Source organism: Epinephelus lanceolatus, chromosome 14, assembly GCF_041903045.1.
Source record: "Epinephelus lanceolatus isolate andai-2023 chromosome 14, ASM4190304v1, whole genome shotgun sequence".
Classification (NCBI taxonomy): Eukaryota; Metazoa; Chordata; class Actinopteri; order Perciformes; family Serranidae; genus Epinephelus; species Epinephelus lanceolatus.
Window position 1 is genome coordinate 37,854,035 of NC_135747.1, and position 20,354 is coordinate 37,874,388.

At 44.9% G+C, this 20,354-nt stretch overlaps 1 protein-coding gene across 4 annotated transcripts in view; it reads left to right on the forward strand.

The window, feature by feature from the left end:
- Positions 1-20,354, forward strand: part of ttn.1 (titin, tandem duplicate 1) — a 135,137-nt gene that overhangs the window by 31,238 nt on the left and 83,545 nt on the right. For 3 of the 4 annotated variants that reach the window (XM_078174667.1, XM_078174668.1, XM_078174669.1), the window contains 37 exons: positions 710-852; positions 3,098-3,221; positions 3,323-3,589; positions 3,738-3,835; positions 3,940-4,108; positions 5,267-5,536; positions 5,647-5,913; positions 5,994-6,272; positions 7,095-7,503; positions 7,634-7,758; positions 8,341-8,607; positions 8,746-9,015; positions 9,117-9,416; positions 9,513-9,815; positions 9,903-10,090; positions 10,299-10,413; positions 10,640-10,927; positions 11,082-11,233; positions 11,662-11,809; positions 11,944-12,121; positions 12,234-12,355; positions 12,947-13,234; positions 13,645-13,941; positions 14,054-14,240; positions 14,327-14,442; positions 14,555-14,854; positions 15,241-15,540; positions 15,769-15,874; positions 16,074-16,270; positions 16,406-16,714; positions 16,809-17,087; positions 17,320-17,619; positions 17,717-18,019; positions 18,108-18,307; positions 18,395-18,578; positions 18,855-19,157; positions 19,439-19,738. In XM_078174667.1, the coding sequence (XP_078030793.1) occupies positions 710-852; positions 3,098-3,221; positions 3,323-3,589; positions 3,738-3,835; positions 3,940-4,108; positions 5,267-5,536; positions 5,647-5,913; positions 5,994-6,272; positions 7,095-7,503; positions 7,634-7,758; positions 8,341-8,607; positions 8,746-9,015; positions 9,117-9,416; positions 9,513-9,815; positions 9,903-10,090; positions 10,299-10,413; positions 10,640-10,927; positions 11,082-11,233; positions 11,662-11,809; positions 11,944-12,121; positions 12,234-12,355; positions 12,947-13,234; positions 13,645-13,941; positions 14,054-14,240; positions 14,327-14,442; positions 14,555-14,854; positions 15,241-15,540; positions 15,769-15,874; positions 16,074-16,270; positions 16,406-16,714; positions 16,809-17,087; positions 17,320-17,619; positions 17,717-18,019; positions 18,108-18,307; positions 18,395-18,578; positions 18,855-19,157; positions 19,439-19,738 (8,451 nt within the window). Of the gene's footprint in view, positions 1-709; positions 853-3,097; positions 3,222-3,322; positions 3,590-3,737; positions 3,836-3,939; positions 4,109-4,942; positions 4,987-5,266; positions 5,537-5,646; positions 5,914-5,993; positions 6,273-7,094; positions 7,504-7,633; positions 7,759-8,340; positions 8,608-8,745; positions 9,016-9,116; positions 9,417-9,512; positions 9,816-9,902; positions 10,091-10,298; positions 10,414-10,639; positions 10,928-11,081; positions 11,234-11,661; positions 11,810-11,943; positions 12,122-12,233; positions 12,356-12,946; positions 13,235-13,644; positions 13,942-14,053; positions 14,241-14,326; positions 14,443-14,554; positions 14,855-15,240; positions 15,541-15,768; positions 15,875-16,073; positions 16,271-16,405; positions 16,715-16,808; positions 17,088-17,319; positions 17,620-17,716; positions 18,020-18,107; positions 18,308-18,394; positions 18,579-18,854; positions 19,158-19,438; positions 19,739-20,354 lie in introns of those variants that run through there. The other variant, XM_078174670.1, reaches the window with a different exon arrangement.

Consider the following 20,354-nt stretch of genomic DNA (forward strand, 5'->3'; position numbering starts at 1 on the left):
TATTTTGGCTTAGGGGAGGGGCATACAATTTTAAATGGTTGTGCTTGTATTTATTTTACTGCCTACTGCGATTTTCCAAACTTTGGGGATAATTTCCAGGGATAATTTTTAGGAGACATTTTTGGAATGCCCTCCAAATTTTAGCGATTTTCCAAATTTAGGTTGTTATTTTAATTACTTAAATTTCTGCTTAAATTTGTACATTTTATTTGCAGTGAGTTTGAAATTAGACATATTTCTAAAAAGCACTTCAAAAAAGCCAAACTGAAACTGAACTGATGCACATGTTTAAAAACTTTATAAAATGTTGCCACAAAATAATTGAAAGCTTTTTATTCAAATGTTTTTCAAACAGGAGTTCCAATTTTCTTTTGGCTGCTAAATATCAAATACAACTTTAAATGGTTTAATTCTACAGTTTTTAATCCTCCTCTTGATCTTCACCTCTTCGTCTCTCATCTGCTGACTCTGAGTTAAAACATCGTCCTTGTATTTTCAGCTGCAAAAGTGTCGAGTGTTTCAGTCTTTAACCAATCAGCTCCTGAGTTTATTTTAGCCGTTGTAGTCTTTATCTGAAGAGAGACACAGCTCTCTGATTGGAGGAACTCGACTCTGCTGCTTCACAAACTTTCTGACAGGAAACCAACCTCAGATCAGGACAGATGCATGCTCCTCCATCTCACCATGTCTTCTTCTTCTTCTTCTTCAGCTCGGTCCATTGGGCTGATGCGTCCTCTGAAGGACGTGACGGTGACGGCCGGAGAGACGGCGACCTTCGAGTGTGAGCTGTCATACGAAGGCATCGAGGTGGAGTGGTTCCTAGGAGGACAGAAGATGGAGGCCAGTGATCGGGTGAGTCAGACACCAGCAAGGAAAAGTTCTTCTCAAACAAACTAAATGTTTTAATCTGCTCTAACAAAGTAAAAAAAAAAAAAAAAGCTTCTCTAGGTTTAATAATTTTACACTTAAGAGAAACAAATTATTTCAGGACAAAATAAAATTAATTAATTAATTGAATAAAATAACTCAAGATAAGATGTTCAGATCTTTTTTCAGTGTGAACATTTATATTTAATGTATTCAGTAAAAACTGCCCCTGTTTCTGTTGTTAAACTCTTTAGAATTAGAAACAAGTCGTTCGCTGTCAGGAGGCCAAATAAATTGTTGTTGTAAATTGATAAATAAATTTCTGAAGAAAACATGTGGGCATGTTTTGAAGGCGGGTTGTTTTCCTGCCTTCCAAATTTTGAAGATTTTCCAAAGTTTTGACAATGTAGTTTTGGCTTCTTGTCTTTTAAGGGAAACCTTCATTGCAAACTTGAAAGCATGTTTTCTGTAAAAATTGCCAAAATTAGACCATTTCTCACGGCCAGAAACTGTAGGAAAAAATAATTATCCTTAATTCGAAAATTTCTGATCATCCTTTGACACATTATGTGCGACAAACATTCCCGTCACATTAAAGGAAAACCATTACCAAATCAGAACTTAAACTAGTGATACTTCATCAAAATGACTTTATTCTACATTTAAAATCTGATAAATAAAGAACAGTCCCTAAACTATAATTATCAAAATAAATGAAAAGAAACATTTTCTTGGTTCCCTTTTCAGTCAGCTACTTTATTGATTCATTTACTGATGACCGTTTAATTTTTAACAAGTATTAAACTGAAATCAGTGGGCGGAGTTTGTTTCACAGGTTTACAAATCAAAGTTGTCATGTTCTTGATGTCAGCGGTTATCACGTTCATCATGTTTGAAGGCGACAGAAGAAAAAAAATAGCAGTGACGAAAGTGGAGAAATTGGAGTATGTAATATTTTCTATTCTTTTTTAATTAAAATGAGGGAACAAAAGCAGCCGTCAAAGTCCGGATGTGTTGGTGTGTTTCCTGCAGCATTGAAGCTCCAGTGTGTCTGGTGGAGTTAAAAATAATCAGAGATAGGAGAGCAGCTGCTGTTATCTGTCACACTGTCACCTCCTTATATGTACAGAGAAACACTGTTAGCTTTGGCATGTTAGCATCAGTCTGAAGACTGAGTCACTCCCTGTGAGAGACGATGAGCTCCTGAAACAGCAACATCACATTCATGTCATTAATTAACTCTGATTTTATTTTCTACGCTTTAACTTTGATTGATGTTCATTTATCCATCACGATTTAGTTTTTTTTAGTTTTCAGACACTTTGAGTAAAATGAATTAAACAACCTCTGAATCAAATAATCAGAATGATCAAAATCCTAATGTGACATGTCTAAAGTTTGTTTATATCAGGTTTAAAGCTCCAGTGAGTAGGATTTAAAGTGAATATAATATAATCAGTATGTTTTCTTTAGTGTATAATCAGCTAAAAAATAAGAATCATTGTGTTTTTACCTTAGAATGAGATGTTTATATCTGCATAGGGAGCAGGTCATCGTCTATGGAGGTCACCATGTTGCACCACCATGTTTCTACAGTAGCCCAGAGCAGACAAACTAAACACTGACTCTGGATACAGTAGGGCCATTCATGTCTTTTGTTATCAGCGTTATCAGCCTCCGCAACAAGCAGCATGAGGAAAAAAAATTCAGCTCCTGAACAATGAACACTGAAGGAATTTAACCAGGAGAAGTTTCAGCTGGTTGTAATCTGTATTAAGGGTTATCATGTCCACCTCATCAGAAACTGGGGAGGGATTAAGAGGAATATTGGATTTCTCTGGAACACGCTTCCATAGCAAAACAAACAAGTGTCGTCCTCCTTTGTAAGATTGGCTTCCTGTGACATCATCCATCCACTGAGTGAGAGCATACAGGTCGGCCAGTCTGGTCCCGTTGGTCAGTGTTTACTTATTCAAGTAACACTGGCGGTCCCAGAGAGTGAGTGACGCTCTACACTAAAATGAGAGCCCTGTTGGTGGAAGAAACAGAGCGTTATATTTCTACATGAATTAACCAGTGGTTAAATTAATCACACATTAATTTCAGCAAATCGAAACAATAAACTGAGACGATGCTCGACACATGAATCAGAGATCTAACGAATCATCAGCTTTAATTAAGACGACTGCTCTGATTATTGAACTGACGGATTTTGTGCTTGTCTCTGCAGGTGAAGACTCGCGTGGCGGGACGAGTTCATGCTCTGACCATCAGAGACGTGAAGCTGTCGGAGGCCGGCGAAGTCAAACTGACCGCCAAAGACTTCCTGACTCAGGCTCAGCTCATCGTCAGAGGTGAGACACTCAAACACACCGGGGTCAGTGAACGCATCACACAGGCATCAGGACATGTCGTGTGTCTCTGGTTAATAATGTCTATGTGTTTCTGCTCTCAGAGCCACCAGTGGAGTTCACGAAGCCTCTGGAGGACCAGACGGTGGAGGAGGAGGCGACCACCACGCTCGAGTGTGAAGTTTCCAGAGAGAATGCAGAGGTGACATGGTTCAGGGAAGGGCAGGAACTCAGGAAGACCAAGAAGTACGACATGATAGTCGATGGACGCAAGAGAGCGCTCGTCATCCACGGCTGCGCTCCAGAAGACGCAAAGATGTACACGTGTGATGCCAAAGAGTTCAAGACTTCCTGTTTCCTGGAGGTCACACGTAAGGATGAAACTTTTCATTTACTCAACCTTTTATTTAAAACTTTATTGTCAGAGCTCATAACTTCCTCTCAGACAGCCTTCACAATAAAAGAGTTGAATCTGAAACACAAATTGAAATTGTAATGGAGCGGCGTTTGTGTCCTCAGCTCCTCACGTGGAGTTCACAAAGCCTCTGCAGGATGTCGAGGTAAAAGAGAAAGAATCTGCCAGGTTTGAATGTGAAGTGTCCCGCGAGTCGGCCAAGGTGAGTCCTGCTGACCAATGAGCGTTCAGCTCTGCTGCCACTTTAAGATTAAAATCTGTACAGAGGAAAAGAAATGATGAAACATCATGTCTGCTGTCGTTCAGGTTCGTTGGTTCAAAGACGGCAGTGAGATCAGGAAAGGAAAGAAGTACGAGATCATCGCTAAAGGCGTCCAGAGAATCCTCATCGTCCACAAGTCAGTGTTTGACGACGAGGCCGAGTATGAGTGTGATGCCAGAACCTCCAAGACATCCGGCATGCTCACAGTTATCGGTGAGGAACATTTCACATCCTGTCAGATGTAGTTTTATAACGTTACAAACAGCAATATTAGAATCTGATCAAACATCTGTCAGTCAGGGTCGTAAGTCACTGTCTTCAGTGTAAGCACAGATGACAGATCCAGAAGAATTCATTCTGTCATTTATATAATTACACACAAACAACTTAAATAACGTTATACAGACTGTCATAGATTCATGTTTGTTTCCTGTAAATTAACTGAGGACAAATTAACAGGAAGGAACAATCTGTGGTACCACAGGTGAGAACTCCAGTTACATGACTTGGACTCGACTCAGACTCCAGTCACAAATTTGAGTCAACTCGACACATTGTCTGGACTCTAACATCAATAAATCCTGAATTCACTTGGACTTGAGCCTTTGACTTGAAATTGATATCTTCCTCAAAACATTCAGAGTTTTTATAACCTTAATATTTTATTTCTCTGTTGTTAAAATGGTTTTACATTTAGTGAAGAGAGCATTATGACTTCAGGACTCAAAGTCATGTTTAGGACTTGGGACTTGACTTGGGACTTGTCAATCTTGACTTTGAACTTCTTGGTCATGACTTGGGAATTGACTTGGGACATGTCAGTCTTGACTTGAGACTTTACTTTGAACTTGTCAGTCTTGACGTGGGACTTGTCAGTCTTGACTTTGAATTTCTCAGTCCTGACTTGGGACTTGTCAGTCTTGACTTTGGACTTGTCAGTCTTGACTTGGGACTTGTTGGTCTTGACTTGGGACTTGACTTTGAACTTGTCAGTCTTGACTTTGGACTTGACGTAGGACTCGTCAGTCTTGACTTGGCACTTGACTGTGATGCCAGAACCTCCAAGACATCCGGCATGCTCACAGTTATCGGTGAGGAACATTTCACATCCTGTCAGATGTAGTTCGAACTTGAACTTGTCAGTCTTGACTTTGGACTTGACGTAGGACTCGTCAGTCTTGACTTGGAACTTGTCAGTCTTGACTTGAGTCTTGCTTTGGGACCTGACTTGGGAATCGTCAGACTTTACTTGGGACTTGACTCGGGACTTCTCAGCCTTGATGGAGAAAAGTTTGATGATTCTGATAGTCAGATCAGACTCCGCCCCCTCATTAACCTCTTCTGCTGCTGCTGTTGTGTGATTGGTCGCAGAGGAGGCAGCCAGGTTCACCAAGAACCTGTCCAATGTGGAGGGGATGGAGACGGATAGTGTGAAGATGATCTGCGAGGTGTCGAAGGCCAACGCCGAGGTCACGTGGTACAAAGGAGACGAGGAACTGCCTGAGGGCGGACGCTACGAGCAAATCATGGACGGACGCAAGAGGATCCTGATCATCCAGGACCTGAGGATGGACGACGCCGGCGAGTACAACTGCAGGCTGAGTCCCACCGTCAGGACGTCCGCCAGGCTCAAACTCAACGGTACGTTTCATCATTCTGTCAGATGACGTCTAGCGTCTAAAGTCTTACTTCCTTTATGTGATATAAAATAACCACTTTAACACTTCCTGCCTTCTTCTTCTTTTCTCCAGAACTGGCGGCCGAGTTCATCGCCCGTCCTCAAAACCAGGAGGTGGTGGAGGGTGAGAAGGCCGAGTTCGCCTGCTCCGTCTCCAAGGAAACCTACGAGGTGAAATGGTTCAGAGGAGACAAGGAGGTAGAATCAGGGGAAAAGTATACCATTGTCAGCGAAGGAAAGAGAAGAGCTCTTATTGTGAAAAACTGCGAGCTGAAGGATGAAGGCGGCTACGTCGCCCACATCGGCGCCGTCAGAGCCTCCGCTGATCTGCTTGTGATTGGTAAGACTCCTCCTCCCACTTCATGTTTTGTTTTTTTGAGGGCGAAGGTTTGGTGCTGATCAGTTCGTTGTGTATTTCAGAGAAACTGAGGATCATCACGCCAATTAAAGACACGGAGGTGAAGGAAGGAAGTGAGATCATGTTCAACTGTGAGACAAACACAGAGGGAGCGAAGGCCAAGTGGCTAAAGAACGAGGAGACGATATTTGAGAGCAGCAAGTACATGGTGCTTCAGAGGGACAACGTCTTCTCTCTGAGGATCAGAGACGCCCAGAAGGCCGACGAGGCCAGCTACACCGTCAGCCTCACCAATCACAGAGGAGAACACGCCAAGTGCACCGCCAGCGCTAGAGTGACAGGTAAATACCAGGACAAACTGATTAAATTTTGGTGCTCAAAGGTAAAGGTTAAAGTGACCTTGTGTCTGTCCCATTCTGGTGAACACAATATCTTAAGAAAGCTTTGGGAGAATTTCCTCAAATTTGGCACAAACATCCACTTGGACTCAACCATGAACTGATTAGAATTTTGTGGTTGTGGCTTTGTGCTGAATTTGGTTGTCAGAGGTTAAGGTCAAGGTCTCTTTGACCTTGTGTCCATGCCATTTCCGTGAGCATGATATCTCAAGAAACGTTCAAGGAAAATTCTTCAAATCTGGCACAAATGTCCATTTGGACTAAAAAATGAACTGAGTAGATTTTGGTTGACAAAGAACATGGTTACTGTGACCTTGCATCAAGCTCATTCATGTCAACACAATATCTTAAGAAAGCTTTGAGGGAATTTTCTTCAACTTTGGCACAAATGTCCACTTGGACTCAACTATGTACTGATTAGAATTTGGTCGTCAAAGGTCAAGGTCTCTTTGACCTTGTATCTATGCCATTCTCGTGAACATCAAGATCAAGAAACTTTAAGGGAAATTCTCCAAATTTGGCACAAACATCCACTCAGACTCAACTATTAACTGATTAGAATTTTGTGGTCAAAGGTCACTGTGGCCATAACTCAAGAATTCATACAGTAATTATGACAAAATTTCATCTACACATCTAACAGGATGAAATGATGAAGTGGTGGCATTTTAAATATAAAACCTCAAAAGTCAATTTCATGTCCATGTGAACTGTTGGTGATGAACCTGAGAATCAGAATGACCGTCTGTTTTTTTGCCTCCACAGAGGAGAAGCTGAAGTTCTTGGATCCCATGGAGGACATCGAGACTCAGGAGAAGAAGACCATCAGCTTCGTCTGTAAGGTGAACCGGCCTGAGGTGACGGTGAGGTGGATGAAGGCTGGCCAAGAGTTGACGCTCAGCAAACGCATCGTCTACAGAGTCGACGGCCTCAAACATACACTGACCATCAAGGACTGCGTGATGGACGACGAGGGCGAGTACACCGCCATGGTCGGAGATGACAAGTGCTCCGCAGAGCTGATCATCAGTGAGGCGCCGACAGACTTCACGGCACAGCTGAAAGACCAGACCATCACCGAGTTTGAGGACGCCGAGTTCACGTGCAAGCTGAGCAAAGAGAAGGCCCTGGTGAAGTGGTATAGGAATGGACGAGAGATCAGGGAAGGACCAAGGTAAAAGTTCTGTATTTACATTAACGACCACACGATTACGATACCTGAACTGACGTATCAGCAGACACTGAGTACCTGGTTTATAGGCAGAAATGAAGATTTGCCTTTGATTCGATTTGTGTTTTTGCAGATATCACATGGAAAAAGAAGGCAAGACGTGCACACTGATCGTTAAGGTGTGCAGACCGGATGATGAATGTGAATATGCCTGTGGTGTAGACGAGAGGAGGACCAGAGCCAGACTCTTTGTAGAAGGTAAACTCTTCAAACCTCCATCTTGTTACATCTCCACCTCAACAACAGACATGAACTGGAGGTGTTCTGTTTTCAGTTTGTTCATTCATCTCATTATCGTGAACGTGATATCTCAAGAACAGTTTGAGGGAAGTTTTTCAGATTTGGCACAAACAGCTACTTGGACTCAACAATGAACTAATTAGATTTTGGTGGTCGTAGGTCAAAGTCAGTTTGACCCCGCCCCTTTCATTTTTGTGAATTTGATATCACAGGAAGTCTTGAGGGAATTTCCTCATATTTGGGACAAACGTCCACTTGGACTGAACTACGAACTGATTAGATATTGGTGGTCATAGGTCAAAGTCAGTGTGACCTTGGACTCAACGATGAACTGTGAACTGGATGAACCATGTTTTAGAAGATGTAGCTTCTTTGTAGCAACATCCATATTTGAAGCGTTGTAAACTGTCATGACTACATGAGTCTGGACAGACATCGATGTAAACTGCAACTCGACTGGTTTGTGGTAGCAACAACAGCGAGGTGGTGATTTTACTTTTGTACTGAGGTGAGTGTGTCTACTTTCTGTCTGTCCTGCAGAGACGCCAGTGGAGATCGTCAGACCTCCTCAGGATGCATTTGAACCTCCAGGCTCAGACGTTGTGTTTGAGGTGGAGCTCAACAAGGACAGAGTGGAGGTGAAGTGGATGAGGAACAACATGATCATCGTCCAGGGAGACAAATACCAGATGATCAGCGAGGGTAAAGTCCACAGACTGCAGGTCTGTGAGATTAGACCTCGAGATCAGGGAGAGTACAGGATCGTCGCCAAAGACAAGGATGCCAGAGCCAAGCTGGAGCTGGCAGGTGAGTCGACCCTGAGATACTACTCAGATTATTTCACACACTGTCAGAAAATAGTTCTTGCACACACCTTTACAGGCAGATCATGTGATTACTCCACGATCAGACAGTATAAATAATAAAATAAAATCTCCTCTGCAGCTGTTCCAAAGATCAAAACTACCGACCAGAACCTGGTAACAGACGCTGGTAAGCCCTTCATCATGAGCGTGCCCTACGACGCCTACCCTCGCGCTGAGGCAGAGTGGTTCTTCGAAGGCACCAGCCTGCCTGTCCAGAACATCGATACCTCAACCGATAAGACTGAGCTCCGCCTTAAGAGCCCCAGCAAGGAGGACCAGGGCCGCTACAGGGTGGTGATCAGGAACAAGCACGGCCAGGGAGAGGCCTTCATCAATCTGGACGTGATTGGTGAGTCAGTGACTTGTGATTGGATAATTTCTTGATTCTGTACCCGATGTATTCCTGTGGATGTCAGAGCAGGTTTTAATTGTTGTATTGGTTGCTTCCAGATGTCCCTGGACCTGTCAAGAACCTGAGGGTGGTTGACACCGCTGATAATGAGGTCAGTTTGGCTTGGGAGGAGCCTGAGAGTGATGGCGGAAGCAAGATCCTCTCCTACGTGGTGGAGAGACGTGACGTGAAGCGTAAGACCTGGACATTGGCTACAGACCGTGCTGATACTCTAGAGTACTGTGTCAGTGGCCTCCAAAAGGACTCCTTCTACCTGTTCAGAGTCTGCGCTAGAAACAGAGTCGGCAGTGGGCCCACTGTTGCCACAGAGGATGCCGTCCAGGCCAAGAACAAGTTTGGTAAGAAATGCTTAAAGATCGCCTCTGACATTCACCTACTGACTCTGCAGTTTTCAATCTAATCAACTCCTTCATATGTTTGATTTCTTCCATCAGATGTTCCAGATGCACCGGAGAACGTTGCAGTTGGCGTGGTGAACAGGTTTGGTGCCACCATCCACTGGGAGCCTCCCTTGAATGATGGCGGTTCTGAGATCATCGCCTACGTGATCGAACTCCGTGACAGGACCTCTGTAAAGTGGGAGGCGGCCATGGTCTGTGGCGCCAACGACCGCTCAGTCACGCTGAATGACGTTGTTGAGAACAAAGAGTACATCTTCAGAGTCCGGGCCGAGAACAAGGCAGGCATCGGCAGACCCAGTGCCGCCACCACACCTGTCAAGATCATGGATCCCATTGGTGAGTGAAAACCTTGAATGTTTATTCAAGTCTGTAAAAAACATCAGATGATCTAAATTCATTGGACTTTTTGTGTTGTGGCTGCAGAGAGGCCTAGCCCGCCTCTGAACCTGAACTTTAGTGACCAAATCAAGACAGCAGTCACGCTGACCTGGGAGACACCCATCAACAACGGCGGCAGCACGATCACCGGATACATCATTCAGAAATGTGAAGAGGGCACCGATAAGTGGATGCGCTGCAACGCCAGACTGTGTCCTGACCTCTCCTACCGGGTACAGAGCTGACCACAGAGTTTAACCTTCTTTTGACTTCATTTTATTGTCTTTCTCTACTGCGGTTATTTTGTGTTTTTAGAACAAACTAAAAAGTGAAAATACACTTTCCACTGTAATTTCGTCCCCTGATGGATTTTAACTTCAACACTGTTTATTTATTTTATGAAACTCTATTGACGATTGTTTTCCTTTTTGCACTCTTCAGCTGTCTGGTCTGAAAGGTGGTCAAAAATACCTCTACAGAGTTAGTGCTGAGAACGCAGCTGGTGTCTCTGATCCATCTGAGCAGCTTGGACCCCTGCTTGCTGACGACCCTCACGGTACAAGACCAGCAATAGAATCAATCAACAGTAGAACAGACAACAAAAGTCTAAAACTCAACTCTGTTGGTTTTTGAATCAGTAGGATGTTTTTATAAATTCAATTTAAAGATATGAAATGTGTCAGGCTTATTGAAGCACTGAAACAATCCACTAGATGGCAGTAAAGCTCAACTGATGTCTTTCTGTCCAAACTTGTCTCTAAAACATTTTTCCCTCCTGGCAGTTGGTCCGACCTTTGACTTGAGTGGCTTCAGGAAAGGCCTGGAAGTGATTGTCCCTCAGCCCCTCACCATCAGAGTCCCCATCACTGGATACCCGACTCCCGTCGCCAAGTGGACCTTTGGAGAGAAGGAGCTGACCACTGAGGATGAGCGCGTCTCCATGGTGACAAAGCCCACATTCACAGAGCTAACGGTCACACCAAGTGTCCGTCCCGACAAAGGCACCTACACCCTGCAGCTAGAGAACGATGTTGCGTCCATCTCGGGAGAGATCGAAGTCAACGTCATTGGTAACGACAACTTCTTTTGAGTTTAAACAGTTGGAACAGAAGCTGTTTCAGAAATGGATGGAAGTTGTTGTTCATCCATTTTTTTACATGCTTACTACCATACCATATAAAGTAAAGATTTTTAATTTATTGTTTGCTACCTTTATCCTCCCAGCGACACCTAGTGCTCCTAAAGACTTCAAGGTGGCCGAGGTGACCCGACACCACGTCCACCTGATGTGGGAGGCTCCGGAGCATGACGGAGGAAGTCCAGTCACTCACTACCAGATCGAGAAGAGAGAAGTGTCTCGGAAGACCTGGGCCAAGGTACATCTGAGTGTTTACCTGTGTTGGTATCAGAGAATCTATGTGACTTTTAAAGGGTCTTTAGAACACCTTTAAACTGTATTCAAACACAACACAAAGTGAATTCTGTCATGATTTTAGACAATGTCAAAAGAACGATGAAAGCAGATTTGAATTTGCTCTGCATAGAACTACAGACGTCCTATAAAGCACAACAGAAATTCAGCATTTTGCACCTGTGCAGCCTTTTCCTGAAAAAAAAAAAAAAAAAGAAAAACATATCATGGACAAACAAAATGACAAAAATTTTGAAGGTCCTTTTTACTTTGACAAGACCAAGCTACAATCAAAACTCTAGGTTGAAATTTAGTTTGAGGCCAAAAAAAGTACAAAGGAATACGTTACTACTGTTGCTATGATAATATGATAATATGTTGCTAATTCGTCAGGTGGCTACCGGCATCCTGGACCTGGAGTACACAGTAACAGATGTGATTGAAGGAAAGGAGTATCTGTTCAGTGTCTCTGCCTGCAACAAGTGTGGACCTGGAGAGCCAGCATACAACGACGAGCCCGTCAACGTGTCCTCTCCTGCCAGTGAGTATTTTTTCTGTCGGTCTGAGATCGATTAACTCAGAGTGAAGCCAACTTTATGAGATCAGAGCTGAAAATGAGGTGATGACTTCCTTTCTTTTTGAGAAAACTGAAATGGTATGTCTTCTTTTCCCCAGCTGTACCTGATCCTCCTGAGAACCTTAAGTGGCGCGATAAGAGCGGCAAGACCATCTTCCTATCCTGGGAGCCTCCAAGGTACGACGGCGGTGCCCCTCTCAAAGGCTACGTGGTGGAGAAGTGTCAGCGTGGTACCGAAAAGTGGGAACCCTGTGGTGAACCCATCCCTGAACTGAAGTAAGACTGAACAGTTTGTCAGTAGGCTGAGTGTGTCCTTTGGCTCATTTTGATTTATGCCCTGGTCTATATGTTGGGACGGTCTTGTATAATATGTGTTTTGTGCTCACAGGTACAATGTGAGAGGCCTGATCGAGGGTCACTGGTACGCCTACAGAGTCAAAGCTTTCAACAAGTTGGGAGCCAGCCGACCCTGCAGGGCTACCGATGAGATCCAAGCCGTCGACGCCAGAGGTAGGCCAGCTAGTGCTCCATCAGCCTTGCTCACTCTGGAATAATGCCTGATTTCAGGTCAGGAACAGGAAAAATATTAGGAGTAATATGGTTGGGAGTAAAAGTAATGAAACACGAAGTGAGACAAATGGGATTTGGATCAGGAGTAATGGAATTGGGAGTAAGAGTATTGGGATTGGGAACAGAAGTAATGGGATTGAGAGTAAGAGTAATGGGAAAAGAAGTGAGACAAATGGGATTTGGATCAGGAGTGATGGAACTGGGAACTAGGGTAATGGGATTGGGAACAGAGGTAATGGAATTTGGAAGAGGAGTAATGGCATCAAGATTAAGAGTATTGGGATTGTGAGTAGGAATAATTGAATCAGGAGTGACAGTAATGGAATACGAAGTTAGAGTAATGGGATTTTGAACAGGAGTAATGAAATCAGGAGTAAGACTAAGAGGATAAGAAGTTGGACTAGTGGGGTTTGGATCAGGAGAAATGAGACTGTGAGTAAGAGTATTGGGAATTGTGTGCAATTTCCTGCACAGGATGTGGATTTTAAGCCAATCTTTTCCTCAGATTTTGTTCTCTCTGACACTTTTCAGAGCCTCCAGAGATCCAGCTGGATGTGAAGCTGCTAGCTGGTCTGACCGTCAGAGCTGGTACGAAGATCGAGCTTCCAGCAGACATCAAAGGAAAGCCGGATCCCCGAGTGAAGTGGACCAAGGCTGACCTGGTCTTGCGGGCTGATGACCGCATTAACATTGAAACCCAGCCTGGAAACTCCAAGGTGACCATTGCCAACACAACTAGAGGAGACACCGCCACCTACATCATCGAGGCAGTCAACCTCTGCGGACGTGCCACCGCCACCATTGATGTCAACATTCTTGGTACAGATGCTAGTTTATTATGCGACCTGTAAAGCCTAACCTGTACCCCAAACTGTAGCTAGCTGTTAACTTTAACCAGAACAGTCATACTAACAGTGTATCAAGCGATCCATGACCCAATGACCATCTTTTTTAAAGTAAAAGAGGAGCATTTGTTGTTTTAAAATTTAAGAAGTATTCTGGACTCTCCTTACGAAGATTATTGGATGGTTTAAGCAGCCTTGTCCTGTCTTCAAGTTGTAGTTAGCTGCTAACATGTTAGCAAGTCATCTCTAGTCAGAAAATGGAAGTACATCTTCTCCAAACACCAACCTCAAACTTAAGCAAGTGTAGGCTACTTATTTTACAAAACAAACAGATGACAAAGTGGTCTGTTCCTGAGACATAATGTTTAATCTCCTTGTCTTTAGATAAACCCGGTCCTCCAGCCGCATTGGACATCTCCGAGATCACCAATGAGTCATGCTTCCTGGCGTGGAACCCTCCCAGGGATGATGGTGGCTCGCCTGTCACCAACTACATCATTGAGAGTCGGCAGACGGACAAAGAGGAGTGGGTGAAGCTGTCTGCCACAGTGAAACAAACCACTTTCAAGGCCTGCAAGCTCACACCTTTGAAGGAGTACATCTTCAGGATTAGTGCAGAGAACCAGTACGGCATTGGCGAACCTGCAGAGCATGTGCCAATCACTGCGAAGTATGCCTTCGGTGGGTTTATTTACAAAACTGTCTATCAAAAAGGTTCCTTTTGAAGACTTGATGTATGATGGTAAAATCTAAAAATCCAATGATACATTGCATAATTGCCGATCTGTTTCAGATCCTCCTGGTCCTCCAACCAGAATCACTCCCTCCGATATCGCCAGGGATGCCGTGACTCTGACCTGGATCGAGCCTGATGAGGATGGCGGCAGTCCCATCACCGGATACTGGGTCGAGAAGCTTGATCCAGAGACAGACAAGTGGATCAGATGCAACAAACTGCCCATCACGGAAACGACCTTCAGGTAAATAATCACAGCCAACGAGCTGAAAGATGTATGTAGAGGGTACGTTGAATATTTTTTCTAACGTTGCGTCCATGTGGCTGCAGAGTTAAGGGACTCCCCACCAAGAAGAAGTACCGCTTCCGTGTATTGGCAGAGAATCTGGCTGGACCTGGAAAACCAAGCGTAGAGACTGATCCCATCCTCATCAAAGATCCCATCGGTATGTCCCATCAGTGCTATTACTCCACTTTGTTTCAGTCTAAAAGTGCTGCAATCAATATATTGATGATGATTTTTGGATTGCGAGTGAGAGTAATTGGTCTCTTCTTCAGATCCTCCTTGGGCTCCTGGTAAACCTGTCATCAGGGATATCGGCAAGACCACAGCCCTGCTGGCATGGACCAGGCCGGAGCACGATGGTGGGGCAAAGATCGAAGGCTACATCATCGAGTTCCAGAAGACTGGAAGTGAGGAATGGATTCGCATTGCAGAGGATGTTCCTCTGACTGAGCACCAGCTACAGGGTCTGATGGAGAAGCAGGAGTACTCATTCCGGGTCAGGGCTGTCAACAAGGCCGGACAGAGTGAACCCAGCGATCCCAGCGACCCCGTGGTCTGCAAGGAGAGACTCTGTAAGTCCAACTCGAGGGCAGATGGGGGGTGAGAAGCACAACAGGCTGTTTCTTAAAAGATAATAGTCTTTGAGAAAACTTAAAAACAGAAAACTGTTTTTAAGAGACTCTGAGGACGCAGATGGAGCATGTACCACTCATGCAATCAGACAACCATATCACCCTCTCTGTAACACTGGAAGAAGTACCTGCTCAGCTTCATTTTGTTTGTGACGGCAGACTATTACTCATCAAGACAATCTAGCTATTGAGTACCAGGACTTAATGACCAAAACATGCTGTGCATGTTTGAGTTTTAAAAGTCCATTCCCAGGCTGAAGAAATCCACAATCAGACAAACACTGACTGCCTTTCATTCACCCTTATCCTTTTTTTCTCTTCAACAGATCCCCCATCTCCTCCTCAGTGGCTGGAGGTGACAAACATCACCAAGATCAGCGCCGACCTGAAGTGGCAGGCTCCAAGCAGCGACGGAGGCTCGCCCATCACAAACTACGTGGTGGAGAAGAGGGACGTTAGGCGGAAGGCCTGGCAGACTGTTGACACCACCGTCAAAGACCTCAAGTACACGGTGACTCCCCTTAACGAAGGGTCGCTGTATGTATTCCGCGTCGCTGCTGAGAATGTTGCTGGGATGAGTGAATTCTGTGAGCTGGAGGACGCTGTGCTCGCCAAAGACACTTTCAGTAAGTTCTTGGCAGTTGTCAGCATCACAGGCATCTGTCTTTCAGAAAAATAGTCAGTTTGGGGTTTTTCACTTTTAATTCACTGAGGTATAACTTGAGCAACAAGTTAAGCTCAAACAACGTATTTGTAAACAGTTAAGAGCTTTTTGTCAATGAGAATTATTACACCTTTTTGGCTTCAGACAAACTGTCCAGTATGGATGTTGATATTTGTCACGTTCTCTGCAGCCACACCTGGACCTCCTTATGCCCTTACGGTGGTGGATGTCACCAGGAGACATGTGGAGCTGAAATGGGAAGCTCCTAAGAGCGATGGTGGAAGAATCATAACCAAGTAAGACTACAAACTCCTGTAAAGCTACTGTGTAGATTGCTGTAAAGCAAAAATAGATTATATGAGATGATGTCGAGGGAAGTGTGAATGTGCTTCTTGCAGTTAGAAAATTCTATAAACCTATAAAAAGTCCTAATTTGCCTTTTATACTGTCAGTGACGCCAAATACAATTAAGGACAATCACCTTTTTCCTCCCAGGTACGTGATTGAGAAGAAAGAGAAGGTTGGAACTCGCTGGTTGAAATGCTGCAAGACTCCAGACAGAAAGACTCAGTTCAAGGTGACGGAGGTGGACGAAGGCTCTGAGGTGCAGTTCCAGGTCAGAGCTGAGAACGAGGCTGGAGTTGGAGATCCAAGCGAACCCACTGAGATCCTCACCGTTGAGGATGCAACCAGTAAGAGACATGTTAATAGCAAACGCAAACATATGGCTTTGTTCTTGTAGTTGAACACTGATCACTTTTAGAAATCCGTACAAAACTGTCAGAAACATCTCAGATGTAAACTCTGATGTTCTCCTCTTTCTCCAGGCGTCCCATCTCCTCCTGAGGAAGTGAAAATCCCTGATGCCAGCAGAGAGCACATCAATGTCACCTGGAAGCCTCCGGCCAAAGATGGTGGCTGCCCAATTACCGGCTACCATGTGGAGGTGGCTGAGGCCCGTCCAGAGCTGAAGTGGCTGAGGGTGAACACCAGACCCATCAAGGAGCTCAAGTTCAGGATTGAGGAGGGAATCAAACCAGAGAAGAAGTACGTCATCAGGGTCCGCGCCATCAACTCTGTTGGTGTCAGTGAACCCTCTGAGATCTCTGACAAGGTCTTCACCAAGGATCCTGACTGTAAGCATCGAATTTAATTTTAAGAATTGTAAAGAAGCGCAGTGAAAACACTGATAATTAACCCTGACTGATAATCCTGTCCTCTGGTCTCAAGGTGCTCCAACCATGGATTTGGAGGCAAAGGATGTGGTCATTGTTGAAGGGGAGAAGCTGCACCTGAACATCCCCTACAGGGCGATCCCCACACCCAAGATGGTTTGGCAGAAGGACACGGTAGAGTGTAAAGCCGACGATCGGCTTACCATGACGGTGGAGATGAACAATGCTCACCTAGAGCTGCTCAAGTGCAAGCGTGCCGACGCCGGCGCCTATGCCATCACCCTGGAGAACACTCTGGGAACCGCCACTGGGACGGTCAACGTCACAGTCATTGGTAGGATGCCCTTCATACCGTTGAAATACATCACAGTGCTTTGTTCATATGTGATTAACATATATCAGCACAAACGTTGTTTCAACATGGGGTTTTTTATACAAATTATTTTGCTGGGACTTCATTACCTCAGTATTTTTAAAGACCTGCCTGCATCACTGTGATAATTAACATTCTAGATTAACAGGAGTCATCCTCTGACTAATTCTTGCTTCTTTCCTGAACCCTGCAGGACTCCCCGGTCAGTGTAAAGACATCTCTTCCAGCGACGCCACCAAGAACTCCTGCAAGATCAGCTGGGTAGCCCCAGAGGATGATGGTGGCACTCCAATCACTAGCTACACACTGGAGCGACGCGAGGCCTCCAAGAAGACCTACATGCCTGTCATGTCGGGAGAGAATGTCCTGACCTGCACCATCAAAGACCTTTTCATGAACTGCCAGTACTACTTCAGAGTGAAGGCCATCAACAAGGTCGGAGCCGGAGAATATCTGGAGCTACGCAACCCAGTCTTCATAGAGGAAGTCAAACGTAAGTCCAGTTTTCTGACAGAGGATTGATTAAACCAGGTGGTCTTTATGGAAACGGCTCAGACATTTACTCTCTGTTCTAAATATCACTTCCACAGGGAAACCCGACCCACCCATCCAGGTGGAGGCTATCGACCCGACATCCAAGTCCATCACGGTCACCTGGATGGCACCAGACAATGACGGTGGCTGTCCCATCCAGGGCTACATCTTGGAGAAGATGGAAAAGGATGGTGACCGCTACGAGAGGGTCACCCCGAGCCTGGTCCCTGGTTTCTCCTATGTGGTGACAGGCCTGACAGAGGAAACGGAGTACCAGTTCAGGGTTAGAGCTGAGAACGCTGCCGGAGTCAGCGAACCATCCCGCAGCACACAGCTCATGAAGGCTGCAGACCCTGTCGGTATGGAGAACTATAAATGCTTTGACTCACTTATTGAAAACACAATTAACCTACTACCCACATCATATAACTCTTCTTCCATTTTCAGAAAAACCAAAGGTCACCCTCCACGCCCGCGTGCAGTCCGGTTTGTGCGTTAAGAAGGGCGACGAGATCTGCATCGAGGCCTACATCTCCGGCTCCCCGTATCCCAAAGTCACTTGGATGAGGAACAACGAGGATGTCACTAAAGAGCCAACCAAGAAGATCATGCCCTTCGTCAGGAAGAAGAAGAAGAGCAAGGCCAAGGTTTGTGTCTTCAGAGAGTCCTGAACGCTTTCATGTACATGTACATGTTTTTTAATAATATATTACATTTTTCTTTCATTCCTTCAGGTTCCTGAACCAGAGGAGGAGTTTATAACTCCCCTGCGTCAACGTCTGGGTTTGGATCAGACCAAGAGGGGTCAGTCCATACTAATGATCCGCGAAGCCGTCAGATCCGACCACGGCGAATTCACCATCCAGGTGGAGAACACTCACGGTGTTGCTAGCGCCTCCTGCGAGGTCAACGTCCTCGGTAAGACAGATTTTCAGGACTTTCCGTCTGATACCTGAACCTGCAGGTCACATGACCTCCTCATAGTCGTCACTAAGTTTTTATCAGTTGAATAAGGGTTTAGATCGGTCGTCAGTTCTACATAGATTATAAAAAATGCAACTGCTAAACTGAAATGAAAGAAAAGGTAAAAAATGACCTCATGAGTATGTTTATGTCTTATGTTTAAATGTGTTTGGTACAAACCTCCTCAATCCTGCTGAGATTAAATGTCAACCCAACACTGTTCTGACGCAGACAAACCTGGCGCTCCGATCAACATCACCTTTGACGAGATCAGGGACACGTCTGTCATCTGTAACTGGGAGCCACCCGTGGATGATGGAGGCAGCGAGATCTTGAACTACATCTTGGAGAAGAAGGACAACAAGAACGAAGAGGTCAGCTGGATCACAGTCACCACCACCCTGAAGGGCACCAGCTGCCCCGTCACCAAACTCATCGAAGGGAAGGAGTACATCTTCAAAGTCACCGCCGAGAACAAGTATGGCTGCGGACCGCCATGTATCTCTGAACCAGTGGTTGCCCACAACATGTTTGGTAAGTGAAGAACAGAAATGTTTCATAACTCCAAAATACTATCAAATGCTACCAAAGCTGTGACCTCAGATGGAGTCACAGTTATCTGACAGGCTGAAAAATGCACAATAGATACACGTCTAAATGTCGTTAACTGAACCACCAACATGCACTTTCTTAAACCGATGTACAGAATTTCTTCCTTTTTTCTTTAACTTTGGTATCACTTCGTAAGAGTGGCACATTTCCTTTTTCTTCCTATGTTAAAAAAAAGTCACTCTACCGTTCTCGTCCCCCCTCAGATCCTCCCGACGCTCCCAACACCCCCAGAGTCCACGAGGTGACGGCGAGCAGCGTCCGCATGTCTTGGCATGAGCCGAAGGATAACGGCAGCCCAATCCTGGGCTACTGGATCGAGAGGAAGGAGGTGAACAGCAAATACTGGACCCGAGTCAACCGTGTCCTCCTCAACTCCCTGGATATGAAGGTCACCGGCCTGATGGAGGGACTCACCTACATCTTCAGAGTGTGTGCAGAGAACCTGGCCGGGCCTGGGCCCTTCAGCGAGCCCACCGACCGCATCGTCGCCATGGATGCCATCAGTAAGTGTTTTAGGCCAATCAGAGGTCACATGGTCAAAAACATCACAGAGTTCTTCATGGAGGCTCAGTCTGACCTGTAACATTACTGCCACTGTACAATCACTGTGATTATCAAAATGTCTGAATGTAGAATTCAGATCAGTCACATTCAGAGACACAAACTGTTATGATATCAAATTTCAGTAGTACCTGGATACTGGATGCAAAGACGGCGTTTATTTATTCCAGTGGAGTCACTCACCTGGCGCTTACGCCAGAAAAGTTTCTAGCTTCTTGGTTTACGTCTGCAATTTGTGGCCCACTGAATATGTGCAGTATCAGATATAGTCAGATAGTCTTTACACTGTGATGAAGTCACAGATTTTTAAACCACTTCTTTTAGCTTGAGGGAAAGTTTTACAAACATAAAACCGCCATCATCACCAATCAAAGCAATTTCATTTATCGACGGGCTTCGCCAACTCAACATGCTGAATCAGCCAAAAATTCATTTACTGACTGAAGTATGTCCCACTCTGCTACGAAAGTTTGCGATATGCCTCCTTTCAGCTTCTTAGTATTGGACCTTTTATTAGTTGACCTGTTACATCACAGACCAAACAATCACCATCCTGTG